At 38.0% G+C, this 15749-nt stretch overlaps 1 protein-coding gene across 1 annotated transcript in view; it reads left to right on the forward strand.

The window, feature by feature from the left end:
• The window catches only part of LOC124545062 (very low-density lipoprotein receptor-like), a 70608-nt gene that overhangs the window by 16481 nt on the left and 38378 nt on the right, over positions 1 to 15749 (forward strand). The window contains exon 2 of the mRNA XM_047123859.1: positions 5878 to 5985. Coding sequence (XP_046979815.1) covers positions 5878 to 5985 — 108 coding nt within the window. The remainder of the gene's footprint in view (positions 1 to 5877; positions 5986 to 15749) is intronic.

The following is a 15749-nucleotide window of genomic DNA, read 5'->3' on the forward strand; positions in this document are numbered from 1 at the left end:
AGATGTAGATGCAGAAATAAGCCTGAATATGGTCACTTAAGGTTTAGGTGCTAAGAATTCAGAGACAATGCCAAAAGTACATGTCATAATATACATAGGTCAGAAAAGGGATCAATTAACTGTTGCACTCTTAAATTACAATCTAAAAATCACTGATAATATAATGTAAATGGATAGATAAAAAAAATCTACTCATGAAGCAGTAGCACATTATATGATCAATAATTGACTACTTTCTCTTGTCTAAAATTATTTTCTCTCATCTAAAAATCACAGTATTCTAGAGCACCAACAGTACAGCATGACATCTAGGTGCTAATATAAACTAGTGCTCAAAGTCTAGGTTTGTATACTAAGCATCTAGAATAAAACAAGAAGATGCATAATACATAAGTGTACACAATAATTTGCAATACGATGATGTAAGTACAATATCAATGAAACTGTGAATTATATTTTATGCAGATATTACAGAACAAACATCTTTAATACTATAATTTGCATATCAAACAATGGAAAATCCAGGATGGAATGGAACAATATTATGAGAAGGAAAGTTGCTACTCACCATTTAGCGGAGATACTGAGTCACAGATAGACAAAACAAAAAGATTTTCACTCTTAAAGCTTTCAGCCAATGGTCTTTGTCAACAATAGACACACATATGCACACACACATGCAAATGCAACTCACACACGTGGCTGCAGTCTCAGGCAATGAAACCACGTTTGTGTATTGTTGACAAAGGCCATTGGCTGAAAACTTAAAGTGTGAAAATCTTTTTGTTGTGCCTATCTGCGACTCAGCATCTCCGGTATATGGTGAGTTGCAACTTTCCTTCTATAAGACGAATGGAAAAACTGGTAGAAGCTGACCCCAGGGAAGATCAGTTTGGATTCCGTAGAAATATTGGAACACGTGAGGCAATACTGACCCTACAGCTTACCTTAGAAGATAGATTAAGGAAAGGCAAACCTATGTTTCTAGCATTTGTAGACTTAGAGAAAACTTTTGACAATGTTGAGTGGAATGCTCTCTTTCAAATTCTGAAGGTGGCAGGGGTAAAATACAGGGAGTGAAAGGCTATTTGCAATTTGTACAGAAACCATATGGCAGGTATAAGAGTCAAAGGACATGAAAGGGAAGCAGTAGTTGGGAAGGAAGTGAGACAGGGTTGTAGCCTCTCCCCAATGCTATTCGATCTGTATATTGAGCAAGCAGTAAAAGAAACAAAAGAAAAATTCGGAGTAGGTATTAAAATCCATGGAGAAGAAATAAAAGAGGTTCGCCGATGACATTGTAATTCTGTCAGAGACAGCAAAGGACTTGGAAGAGCAATTGAACGGAATGGACAGTGTCTTGAAAGGAGGATATAAGATGAACATCAACAAAAGCAAAATGAGGACAATGGAATGTAGTCGAATTAAGTAGGGTGATGCTGAGGGAATTAGATCAGGAAATGAGACACTTAAAGTAGTAAACGAGTTTTGCTATTTGGGGAGCAAAATAACTGATGATGGTCAAAGTAGAGAGGATATAAAATGTAGACTGGCAATGGCAAAGAAAGTGTTTCTGAAGTAGAGAAATGTGTTAACGTCGAGTATAGATTTAAGTGTCAGTAAGTCTTTTCTGAAAGTATTTGTATGGAGCGCAGCCATGTATGGAAGTGAAACATGGATAAATAGTTTGGACAAGAAGAGAATAAAAGCTTTCGAAATGTGGTGCTACAGAAGAATCCTAAAGATTAGATCGGTAGATCACATCACTAATGTGGAGGTATTGAATAGATTTGGGGAGAAGAGGAGTTTGTGGCACAACTTGACCAGAAGAAGGGATTGGTTGGTAGGACATGTTCTGAAGCATCAAGGGATCACTAATTTAGCATTGGAGGGCAGCGTGGAGGGTAAAAATCGTAGAGGGAGACCAAGAGATGAATACACTAAACAGATTCAGAAGGATGTAGGTTGCAGTAGGTACTGGGAGATGAAGAAGTTTGCACAGGATAGAGTAGCATGGAGAGCTGCATCAAACCAGTCTCAGGACTGAAGACCACAACAACAGCAACAATATAGTAATTTGCAGATGGTATTTTACGAGTGCAACAATTAATAGTTCCCTAAATATATTATGACATGTACATTCATAACTGTCTCTGTATTCTTATCAACTTAACCTTACGTGATATTCTGTAAGTTTATTCTGTAAGTTCATTCTGACATTACATTTTCTATATTGCAATTGCTGTGTGATTGGTTTGTCTGTATATGCAGAAAATTATTACAACTGATGTACAACACTTTCTTTTATAATTTTATAAACTTTTTAATTATAAAAAAGTGTTAATAACTTTTATAATGGTTTACAGTTGTATTTATCTGTTGCATGAAAATGAGCTTGTGCAGTCGGTTCAAAATGTTTGACATGTCATGTAAACCTTATTTTATGTTTAAAATGTCAATGTATCATGTTATTCATGCTCCCAGAATGACTTATTATGATGTCACATGATATATTGTTCGGATGATACATATTCATTAAGGTGTATTTGCTTAAGGTATGTTGTACATGTCCGCCGCTTGTGGTCTCGCGGTAGCGTTCTCGCTTCCCGAGCACGGGGTCCCAGGTTCGATTCCCGGCGGGGTCAGGGATTTTTCCTGCCTCGAGATGACTGGGTGTTGTTGTGTCATCTTCATAATCATCATTCATCCCCAATACAGTCGGAGGAAGACAATGGCAAACCACCTCCACTAGGACCTTGCCTAGTAACGTGGTGCGGGTCTCTCGCGTCGTTCCCCTACGCTCTGTAAAGAAGTATGTGACTCCATCATCATCATCATCATCATGTTGTACATATCCATGCTATGTAAATATGTGTCACACCCTAATGTATATCTGACCTCATTATGATTATTATTTCAGTCTGTATGGCTCACAGATTGCAAAATTACAGTTAGTGATCTTGGCTGCTGAAGTTTTTACTTCTTTATTTCACACTATTCTGGACTGCCCCCATACTTGAGTAACATCAAGTTACTTCTTGTAACAGCTGAAATCCATTATAAATGCTACTCAATTTTTTAAAATACTGCAGATAATTTCTGCAATTCTTTAAAGCCTTATTAGTGCCAAGTATGCTGCCATGTCGAAGTGCATTTCAGTAAGGGAGAATTTGTGACACTCGGTCATCTTTTTCACTGTAACAGGATAAATACAAGGTGTGGCAATAAAGAAACCACACTCATGCTGTAACTCTCTATTTAAAAAACTTGCACAACTGAAATGTAGCCACCTTCAGTATAGTCCCCTCCCTGATACCTGCACCACTCCATGAAAATTTTCCACTTTTGGAAGCAGTGCTGTAAGTCTCATTTTATGCCATTGAGGAAGCTCATCACTTTTTTCTTCACTGCATCCATGGACTCAAACCTGGTTCCTTTGAGTGCAGAATTGGGAAGAGAAAGAAGCTGCATGAATACAGCTGAATACAGCAGATGTTCCATCACTGGAATGTCATTTTTTGCCAAAAACCGCTTCACGGACATTGCGTTATGGGCTGGCATGTTGTCCTGATTAAGAACCCATGAGATATTTGTCCACGGATCTGACCTCCTTCATTGCACACGTTCAGGAAAGGTCTTCAGAACAGTTACATAAAAAGATTGACTGACAGTCTGACATTCAGGCATCAAATCAGTGTCAATAACATTTCGGATATTGAAGAAAATAATCATCATTGCTTTGAATTTTGATTTGATCATGTGCGCTTTCATCTTCCTAGGGAATTGAGGGCTCTACCAATGCATGGATTACACAGGCCAATAATGGAAAAACTTTTTTGCTGAAAATACCTTATTGTTATGTTTTTTAAGGTGGCAAATCCAAATATGATACTTAAAAAACTGTATCACCCATCATGTCTTCACATTTTACACTTAAATTTATTAAATTAAGCGTTTTAAAAAATTTAACAGCTTTTATATAGTTAAAATAATTTAAAAAGGAGGAGTAATTAATATAGATAACATTGGTAGAACTACTGAAAAACATTTTCTGGCAAAAAAAGGTGGATTCTACTTTTGTGTTAACAGATGGTGTTTTGTTTACAGTCAACCTAACCTCACTTTCTCGTTTCCTGTACATGTTCTCAGTACAATGTCTAATCGTGGTTGTAAAAACTCTGCTGACAGTTTTTGTTATATTTGTGGTGAATTTGTAATTAAAAAACACCAAATAAACATTACAGACTTTGTGAAAAAGGTTTATCTAGCATACTTTGGATCTAAACTTGGTGATAAAGATAAATCTTGGGTGCCACATAAGGTACTGATGTTTGATGTTAACTTTGAATCCACAATGACCTTAAATGAGAAAGAAGCATGGGTATCATTCAAGCAAGTCATTACAAAGTTCTTAGGACATGAAAAAGACCCAGAATATATTTCTATTATAGCTACAATGTTAAAGAAATTTAAAGCTTGAGGATGTTTAATGAGCCTGAAGGTTCACTTTTTGGAACATTCACCTTGATTACTTCCCGGACAATACTGTAGATGTTAGTGAGGAGCAAGGAGAGTGTTTTCACCAGGATATAAAAGTGACAGAAAAACACTACCAAGGCCACTGGAACACCAACGTGATGGGGACTACTGTTGGTCACTTCACCGAGAAGTTCAGCAAGCGACTCATCATAGAAAAAGCTACACAAGAAGCTTTTTTTAAAAAAGAGAGAGAGAGAGAGAGAGAGAGAGAGAGAGAGAGAGAGAGAGAGAGAGAGAGAGAATACAAACCAATTCCAGCTGACAAGTGAAACCTCTATTAACACATATTGTTTTAAGTAGCTTAATGTAAATAAAAACCATGCTTATGTTGTAACAAAACATTTCTTTAATTTCCCCATTTAATGTATAGCATAGGATTTTTATATTATATAATAAAAAGCATATTGCTCGAAAAATATGGGTAATATAAAAACCTAAGGCTAGATTTGGATTCAGCTCATAAAAGTTTACAAAGATCAGCTATCAAAGTAAAAAAAAGTTTTAAAAAAATTTTTTTTCGTTGGCCTGTGTTATCAATTAGTCTATAGATTGTATTGGAAAATCCATGTTCCATCACATATAATTACTTTGCTGAGACAATCAGGGTCATTTTCAATGTTTTCAGCAGTAGCAGCACAGCCATCCACTTGATGTTGCTTTTGCTCATTTGTGAGGGTTCTTGGCACCATTTTAGCACACATCTTTGTCAAACCAAGATCATCGTGCAAAATATAATCATTTTTGTATTGGTGCAGTCAAGTTCTAAAATTGCTTGATTGCTCAGGTCACATTTTTTAACCATTCTGCTGATCTTCACCACATTCTCTTCAGTTTTTGAAGTGGCAGGATGGCCCAATTTCGGATAATCTTCAACATCTTTCCTGTCACCCTTGTTGAACCTCATAACCCACTCAAAAATTTGCATATAAGAGAGATGCTGATCACCATAAACTTGTTTCAGCAAACTGTAAGTTCGGAGGTGGATTTTACAAGTTGTGTGAGGAATTTGATGTTAACAGATTGTTCCACTTTAGAGCATAGCATACTTCCGATGGAGCTCAGACATATGACCCGTTTTTAAGAAGGCTAACAGCCAGACTAACCACCATAGCGGCATGAAATTTTGTACGCATGTCAGGAAGAGTTCCAAGGTCATCCCCCCACTCTTCTCTTAGTCATCAATGAAGCTGGAAAGGTGCACAACAACCAGTTCGGTTTCTCTATTGGCGTACCTCGTATTTACTATTTTACTGTTGTCCAGCACTTTTGTACACTCTTATCTTTATAAACAATTGTTATGGTAGTAAAAGTCTTAGTGTCTTCACATTTCTGTAACAGCTCCTAGTATCCTGTCTACACACTGGCTGATATTTCCAATGCAGTACTCAGCAATAACAAAAAATGGCACTCAAGGTAAAATTGGAGCTTCAGCAATCAAGTTTGTTGGTAAGTTCTTGTGAACCTCCTGATTTTTTTATCCAATTTATGATTCTGCATGTAACTGGTAGAGCATCTGATTACAGAAATTCAAGAAGTTGTACTGACAAAACAAGCATACAGTGCATTTTCAACATTCTACTCATAGTTCCTTAATCATTGAGCCTGATCATTTCACACAACTGCATATGTATTCCACTAACAATACTAACAGAAACTTCATGATGGAACAATAAAGAAACGATTAATGGGAAGTGGTGCAAAACACACTAAAATATGTTATAACTGTATTAGCTAATACTGTTTTGCTGATATAAGTACTATCTTGTACGCGGCTGTTGCAACACTGAGCCGGCCGGTGTGGCCGAGCGGTTCTAGGCACTTCAGTCTGGAACCGCGCGACCGCTACGGTCGCAGGTTCAAATCCTGCCTCAGGCATGGATGTGTGTGATGTCCGTAGGTTAGTTAGGTTTAAGTAGTTCTATGTTCTAGGGGACTGATGATCTCAGATGTTAAGTCCCATAGTGCTCAAAGCCATTTGAACCATTTTGAACCATTGCAACACTGATTATGGACAATAGCCTGAGCAGATGGCTGTGGAGAGAGATGAAAGACTTGGAGCAGCTAGGAGAAGGGAAGTTATATATGGCATGGAGGATATAGTATAAAGAGGTAGGAAAGGGGGAAGACATATTTTCCACAGCAGTTAGAAAATGTCAGTTACTTCTGGTAACAATCATAAAATTTAGACCTACAGTACAAAATAGAGGGTGAAAAAGACAGAGAAATAGTGGTAGGAGAATATAATATAGAGAGAGGATGTTAATGAGGTGAAACATTACTGTAGGGAAAAGGTTAGGGCAAAAGAGTGAGAAATGACTTAACGTTTAAGGGAACAAGCAGAGGTTCAGATCAGGAAATTTTGAGAATGAAAGATAACAGGAGAGACATGCCAGGGTCAGAGTCCAGATGCCTTGGCCCTTGACCCAGCTGTTGAAGTCACTGTTGCTGTGGTTCCAGCTTGTTCATCAGTTGAGTAGTTGAAATTGTGATTGGCCACAGCCTACCCATTTATACAAGTATTCAACTGATTAATTATCATGCCTATGTAGAACACTACACAGTAATTAGTACATGACATGAATGTCTAAAATTAGCAAGAGTTTACATAATCTCAAAATTCTGGGCAGATGTCAGTGCAATTGCTTTTAAAAATTTCCATAACAAATTTCATCTCAAAATCTAGTAGGAAATCCAAAGAAGTTCTGTCAAGAGAAAATCATTACTTTCATTCCATGATAGTAATGGTAGTGTCACGGATGATACAACCACTAAGCACAGTTATTAAACATCATTTTCTGACATTTCAAACAATGGAAACTCCAGGTAGGAATATCAACAATGTAGTACAAGGTAGATTGCTACTTACCATAGAGGAGATATGTTAAGTTGCAAACATACAATTGTCATTTAATTGTGCATGTTTGTAACTTAATGCATCTCCTTTACAGTAAGTAGAAATCTATCTTTCCCCACATTGTTGATTTTCTGAATTTTTTCACCAAAGAAGTTCAAGGACTTGAATCAAGGACAACTGTGAACCTGATTAATTCAAAAGCAGATCACTTTGTACAGTGAAGGCAACTCATGTTACTTAATAAAGAAAAGTCTTCTGGTCGAGACTATATACCCCTTAGATCCTTTCAAAATGTGCTGGCAAAATAACTCTATTTTTAGGAATGATATACAAACTGCCCAGTCAATGAAAGATGCATGCCAAAGGCTGGAAAGTTTCACAGGAGATACCAGTATACAATAGTGTAGTGTAATTGGATGGATTAAAAATTTACTCACAAAGTGGCAGCAGGAGAATACACAAATAAACCTATTTGAATCTGCAATGTTTGGAGCCGGTGACTCCTTCTGGCAAAAAGGTTGAAGGGAAAGAAAGATGAGTGAAGGAAAGGACTGGTGAAGTTTAAGAAATGGGGAGAGTTCATAAAAATTGACCAGAGCCCTAGGTCAGGGGAGACTTACCAGATGGGATGAGAAGGAAAGACTGATTGTTGGGGACTGCAGTGGGCAAGATCTGAAAAACTGAACACTTAAAGATGGAAGATAGGGTAATATGCAAGACAGAGATTACTGCCAAAACACTGTGCACCATTAATAAGAGCAGAAAGCTAATTGCATTGCATGTGGCAGAGGTGGGAGGGGCCACAGAAGAATAGATAGGTTAGAAAATTAAGGATGCAGAAAGCTAAAAGAGGGTGAAGAAAATTTTCTCTGCCCCTCTCACCTCTATCACATACAATGTGTTCTATTCTTTTCTAGAGGAGTGAGACTTGCTGAAGGCAGACATACATCTTAGAATAACAACTGTTTATTACGAGAACTAAGCTAAATACAACTTCTGAGAACAATGTGTACAAAATTTGAGAACAGCAATCTATTTGGACACAGGGAAAATTAACAATGACACAGTCCCATAAGGGTGGTAACTCATAGGCAGTCTCCTGATGAGTTGGAGGTGCTGTGACAACACAGTATTATCAGGATGAGAGCTCGTAGGCAGTTTGCTGGTAACAACATGGTCCCAAAAGATGATGAGCTTGTGGGTAGTCACAACAATTATTGCATAGCAGTGCCCTTGGAGTGGCTGGTGGAACTGCAAGGTCAGATGTGGTTCAGGATGAGGGCAGCCTGGCATCTTGCTGGACAGCAAAGTGGCAACAGCAAGCAGTGTCCATAGCAGAGACTTGAGGTGGCTGTTGGTTGCTCAGAGATCAGGACATAACTGGCTTCCCATGGGCAGAGTGCCAACTTAAGTACATGATTGTTGAAGGATACATGGATGATATCACGTGAGCATGTGACTATGCAAATTAGTGCCTGCGGCTGCAGTGGTGTGTGTTGCAATTCGCACACCATGTAGTGGCAAGACTGGCATCCCCAATGACGTGGCAACTGCGGGAGGCTTGACTGTATGCAGTAACTTGCCTTGTCTGTTTACAGATAACCTTCTAGGTGTGGCAGGGGTCATACCTGGCCTGTGAAACATACACATAAATGTGGTGGCCAGAATATGCAGGAGACAGTCCTGCATATTCAACACAATGCACTCAGCTTTCTGCTCTTATAAACTCATGAATGATGTTTTAACAGTAAACTCTTCCACCTTTAAGGGCTCAGGTTTTCAAGTCATGTCCAATGCAGTCCCTATCAATCAGTCTTTCCTTCTCATCCGGTCCGGTAAGTCTCCCCTGACCACAGGTTCTGGACGACGTTTCTGAACTCTCCCCATTCCTAAACCTCACCAGTGCTTTTCCTTCACGCCTCTTTCCTTCCCTTCAACCCTTCTATCAGGAGGAGGAAATCACTAACTCCAAAAGACTGCAAATTTAAATACCTTCGTATGTGTATTCTCATACCGCTGCTTGGTGAATAGATATTTATCCATCCAATTACATTATATTTTCATCAATATTGTTGTTGTTGTTGTGGTCTTCAGTCCTGAGACTGGTTTGATGCAGCTCTCCATGCTACTCTATCCTGTGCAAGCTTTTTCATCTCCCAGTACCTACTGCAGCCTACATCCTTCTGAATCTGCTTAGTGTATTCATCTCTTGGTCTCCCTCTACAATTTCTACCCTCCATGCTGCCCTCCAATGCTAAATTGGTGATCCCTTGATGCCTCAGGACATGTCCTACCAACCGATCACTTCTTCTAGTCAAGTTGTGCCACAAACTTCTCTTCTCCCCAATCTTATTCAACACCTCCTCATTAGTTATGTGATTTACCCACATTCAACATTCTTCTGTAGCACCACATTTCGAAAGCTTCTATTCTGTTCTTGTCCAAACTATTTATTGTCCATGTTTCACTTCCATACATGGCTACACTCCATACAAATAGTTTCAGAAACGACTTCCTGTCACTTAAATCTATACTCGATGTTAACAAATTTCTCTTCTTCAGAAACGCTTTCCTTGCCATTGCCAGTCTACATTTTATACCCTCTCTACTTCGACCATCATCAGTTATTTTGCTCCCCAAATAGCAAAACTCGTTTACTACTTTAAGTGTCTCATTTCCTAATCTAATTCCCTCAGCATCACCCGACTTAATTTGACTACATTCCATTATCCTTGTTTTCCTTTTGTTGATGTTCATCTTATGTCCTCCTTTCAAGACACTGTCCATTCCATTCAACTGCTCTTCCAAGTCCTTGGCTGTCTCTGACAGAATTACGATGTCATCGGCGAACCTCAAAGTTTTTATTTCTTCTCCCTGGACTTTAATACCTACTCCAAATTTTTCTTTTGTTTCCTTTACTGCTTGCTCAATATACAGATTGAATAACATCGGGGAGAGGCTACAACCCTGTCTCACTCCCTTCCCAACCACTGTTTCCCTTTCATGCCCCTCGACTCTTATAACTGCCATCTGATTTCTGTACAAATTGTAAATAGCCTTTCACTCCTTGTATTTTACCCCTGCCACCTTAAGAATTTGAAAGAGAGTATTCCAGTCAACATTGTCAAAAGCTTTCTCTAAGTCTACAAATGCTAGAAACGTAGGTTTGCCTTTCCTTAATCTATTTTCTAAGATAAGTCGTAAGGTCAGTATTGCCTCAATACAAGAATGGAAAAAATCAGTTTGCAATATTCTATATCTATCTCATTAGCATTGGTTTGTCATAGGATACCTCAATGAAAATAGTCTACTTACTCACAACCATTGGAGTTTCAGAAAATATTGTTCTTGTGAAACACAAATGAAAATGGTAGTAATGAGATTTACAGACAAGGGATCTCAGTCTGATGCCATATTCCTATGATTTCCAGAAGGCCTCACAAGTACATTCTAATCAAATTGCATGCCTAGAGATATCATCTCAGTTTTGTGAATGGATTCATTATTTACGATAATGTTGGAAGCTGAAGAAGTGAATTAAAATTTGTGCTGCAGCTGTGACTCGAACCCGGGTCCTCTTGCTTACTAGGCAGATATGCTGACAATTACACCACCACAGCATTATGGTCAACACAGCTGCATGAACTACCCACGTCAAATACCCTCCCCAACACAAACTCCAATTCACATCTCCCCTCATATTATCACTATTACCAGGGCTCTCCGACATTGGAATTGCACCCCAGCATTGGACATAATGGGGAAGTGCTGTACTACATGTGATCGTATAGATCTTAAATTAAATGGTCAGCATATCTGACTAGTAAGCAAGAAGACCCAGGTTCGATTCACAGCTGCAGCACAAATTTTAATTCACTTCTTCAGCTTCCAAAGTTATCGTAGATAAATTAGAGGCTTAAATGTCTCAGGGAAAATTTAATTTAAGTATATCTGCCCAGTAAGCAAGAGGACCAGGGTTTGAGGCACAGCTGCAGCACAAATTTTAATTCACTTCTTCAGCTTCCAACATTATCATAGATAAATTGGTGACTTAAATGTCTCAGGGAAAATTTAGCTTAAGGATTCATTATTTCTTGTCAAAAAGGTCACAGTGTACAGTAGTTGACATAAACTCACCTATTGAAATTACAGTTACATCTGGCATTTCCAAAGGAAGTCTCACAGACCAATTTTTGGTCTTGATTTATATAAATGATTAGAAGGCACTCTGAATGGCCTTCTTAAATTGTTTGCAAATGATGCTGTCATGGCAGTTGCTCATTAACAATAAAAAATGTGATATTTTACAGGTAAAGTCTAGGAGAGTTCATTGGACTTCTGTTACATGATAAATGACACAACTTTTGAAGTTATTTATTCAGCAAAACTAAGTAAAGAATAGAATTGTTAAGATATTGCTTGGAAGTGTTGTCTTGTGTCCTCTGCCAAGCACTTATAGATTCAGATTCTTCATCTGCCATTGACCACATGTACTGGAATACACTTTACATTGATGACATGATACAACAGCCACTACATTAATTAAAGTCCACATTATATCTTCAAATTATTTATTCTACATTAATCAGCTGTACAGAACTGTAACCATAATCTTAAAACTCATTTTCTACACTACTATTATCCAAGAAGTCTCTTAAACTGTGGAATGGCTTGTCTGTTAACTAGTTATACAATTTAGTTGTACAACTGAGAGGTATTTAGATTTCAGAATGTGGCAGTTTATTAAAAAATTTCAAAAAGTTCACTTTGTGAGAGTTGCTTTTCTTGTCAGATTATGTTTAGGAATGTCAGTACTCTTTTTGTTTCTGGTGTGATGACAGTGTACATTCTCTCTGGTGCTAAACTCTGATATGTTGTTTTAGTATATATCAACGATGCATACATATTAAGATTGATCATTGTTAATATTTTCATCTTAGTAAATAAAGAACAGCATTACTCCCTTGGACCAACCTTACACATTATTCGTAGCACCGTTTTCTGAATCAGTAGTACGTTACTGACATGACACGAGTGACCCCACAGCAACAGCCCACAAGATATGTGAGGCTGAAAAATTCCAAAGTAAACTGACCCAAGATATTTATTATTCACTAGATCAGCTAAGTTCTGTGTGAGATAGGACATCCATGATATCTTTCTGCAGACATGATTAATGTGGAATTGTCAGTTTACTTTGGAAACAATATGCATTTCAAGCAGTTTTTCAATTTCTATGTCTTTAGCTAGTTCCAATTGCAGATGCTGAGTGTTCTCTGGATTACACAGTAGTCTGCTAGATGAGAACCAGTTTAGTGTCAAGAAGACAGTGTCCTGTGAATTCTGGCATAGCCTTGTCAAACTTGATCTGTGACGATTAAAGTTGCATCATCTGTATGGAACATAACTCACTGAAACTCCAAATAATGTGGCAAATTGTTAATTACAACAACAATGAAAAATGGTCCACAGACAGAGCCCTGAGGTACACCAGATGTGACTTTCTATAAGGAAGAATTGATACCAATTGTCTTCTGTAATTTCAATAATAATTAATTCTCTCTAATACTGTATTATTTATCCCATAATATTGTAGTTTTACTAGTAAAATATCAAAGGGGATACAGTCAAGTACTTTACTCAAATCACATAGCTCAAGAGTGAACATATTCGTATTTTCAAATCAGTTAATATCTGATTTCAATTTCAAGGACTGCAGCAGTGGTATTTTTTCCTTGTCGAAAACCATGTGAATTGTGGAGTAATCGTGTAGTTGTACGTAAGTATCTTCTTACATTGCCCTACCTTTGATTGGATAGAAAATGCCTGCAGTTGAACCATACTAGGAGTTTGTAGACGGGTTCATCGTATAGGACAGATCTTTAACTGGGATTGTGGACAATAAAATAACTCATAGCATACAGGATATACAACAGGGGATATTGAATTTATACAGAGAAGGGCAGCACAAATGGTCACAGGCTTGTTTGAATCAAAAGAGAATGTCACAGAGATGCTGAAGAAACTGAACTAGCAGACACTTGAATCACATTCGGGAGAACGACGGTTCAATCCTGCATCCAGCCAACCTGATTTAGGTTTTCTGTGATTTTCCTAAAATCGCTCCAGTCAAATGCCGGGATGGTTCCTTTGAAAGGGCGCGGCTGACTTCCTTCACCGTCCTTCACTAATCTGATGAGACCAATGACCTTGTTGCCTGGTCTCCTCCCCCAAACAACCCCCCAGACACTTGAAGTTATGCACAAACTATTCTGAGAAAGCTTACTTATGAAGTTTCATTAAATGGCTTTAAATCATGATTCTAGGGATATACTATAACCCCCTGCATGTCACTCCCATAGGAATTGTGAAGTTAAGATTAGATTAGATTAGATTAATTACAGCATGCACAGAGCTTTTAAACAGTTATTCTTTCAGCACTCCACATGTGAATGAAAAGGAGACAAACCCCAATAATTGGTACAAGGGGAAGTACCCTCTGCCATGTTCTTCGCAGTGGTTTCCATTGTGTGGATGTATATGTAGGATTGAAAGCATCAGTGGCATAAAGATGGAGTTGGATACTGCATAGTTTGGATGAACAACAGAATACCACTTTGAGAGAGAGTAGGTAGCCAATACCCTGATGAAAGATGTTGCTGAGATTTTCAAAAACTGATTGATAATAATTATTGGTGCAAAGGGGCCATTTAGTAGATGACAAGTTTACAGAGGCTCGATGGTAAAAGATGCCATGAAACTGTCAACCACTAAATTGTTGAAACATTGAAATTACTTTTCTGTCCATTGTTATTAGTGATTTCAATCAAAATGCCCATCATCAGATTGCTGCCTTTCATAGATATACTGCAGCTACCTGATAATAGATGTTTTTTGCAAAATCTATAATGCCAAGGAACAGTAAAGTGAGTTAAATGAGTCAACAGTTTATTGGTAGGTAGCAGTCTCATAACTTATGTTATCAGCATATTCACATAGTGGAAAAATTACTAAAGGATAATGTCATGGTTCCCAATCACAGATTAAAACACTATGCATGATAACCTATACCAAATGAAATAGAAGAAATTTCATGACATTGAATTAATACTGCTAGCAAGAAAACTGCACTTTATCATTGTGGAGAAATAGTGTCATGGAATAAAATAATTTTTAAGTACTGCCTTGATAGAATAATACACAGAATATGTTATGGAACATGTAATTCACATAAATTTTTGTTTCTAAGGTTATTTATATGTATTACTTACCTCTTAAGAAATATTTAAATAATTACATTACATAATATACAGTTTAATCAGTTTTTGAAAACACAATGTAACTGGATAGACAAAAAAATCTCCTCACCAAGTGGTGGCATGAGAACACACATGCAAAAGGTATTATGTATGCGAGGTACTTTCAGATGTGGCATACTGATAATAATGGAGACTCTTCCTGTCTTTCCTCTCATCCTGTCTGGTAAGTCTCCCCTGACCCAGGGTTATGGGTCACTTTTCTGAACTCTACCCCTTTCCCTAAACCTCATAAGCCCTTCTCCTTCACCCCTCTTCCTTCCCATTTCACCCTTCTGCCAGAAGGAGGTGGCACTGGCTCCAAAAGCTTGCATATGAAATACCTTTTTATAAGTGTGTTCTCCTGCTGCCACTTAGTGAGTAGATTTCTTATCTATCCAGTTACATTATACACAGTTTCTTACTGAATTTGTGAAATAGAATACATTGCTTCTCACTACACAGAGGAGGCACTGAGCATTACATAGGCATATCTGAACTAAACCAAACTCCATCCGAACACACCTCAGAAGGTCCCATGGTACCAACTGACTGCTTTCTCATCCTCAGCTGACTGGCATAAATGGATGCAGATATGGAGGGGCATATGCTCAGTACCCAGCCTTCCCCAGCTATTGCCAGTTTTCAGGATGTGGCCTTGTGTGAGTTGTGCTTTTACAGATGTGGGTTTCTTTTTTTTTTTTTTTTTACATCTGAAGGATGGGACACTGAAAGACCTGAGTCGAAACAAGGCCCTGGGAGTAGACAACATTCCATTAGAACTACTGATGGCCTTGGGAGAGCCAGTTCTGGCAAAACTCTACCATCTGGTGAGCAAGATGTATTAGAGAGTTGAAATACCCTCAGACTTCAAGAAGGATATAACAATTCCAATCCCAAAGAAAGCAGGTGTTGACAGATATGAAAATTACCGAACTATCAGTTTAATAAGTCACAGCTGCAAAATACTAATGTGAATCCTTTACAGATGAATGAAAAAACTGGTAGAAGCCGACCTCGGGGAAGACCAGTTTGGATTCTGTAGAAATATTGGAACACGT

The sequence above is a fragment of the Schistocerca americana genome, chromosome 8, assembly GCF_021461395.2.
Source record: "Schistocerca americana isolate TAMUIC-IGC-003095 chromosome 8, iqSchAmer2.1, whole genome shotgun sequence".
NCBI classification, from domain to species: Eukaryota; Metazoa; Arthropoda; class Insecta; order Orthoptera; family Acrididae; genus Schistocerca; species Schistocerca americana.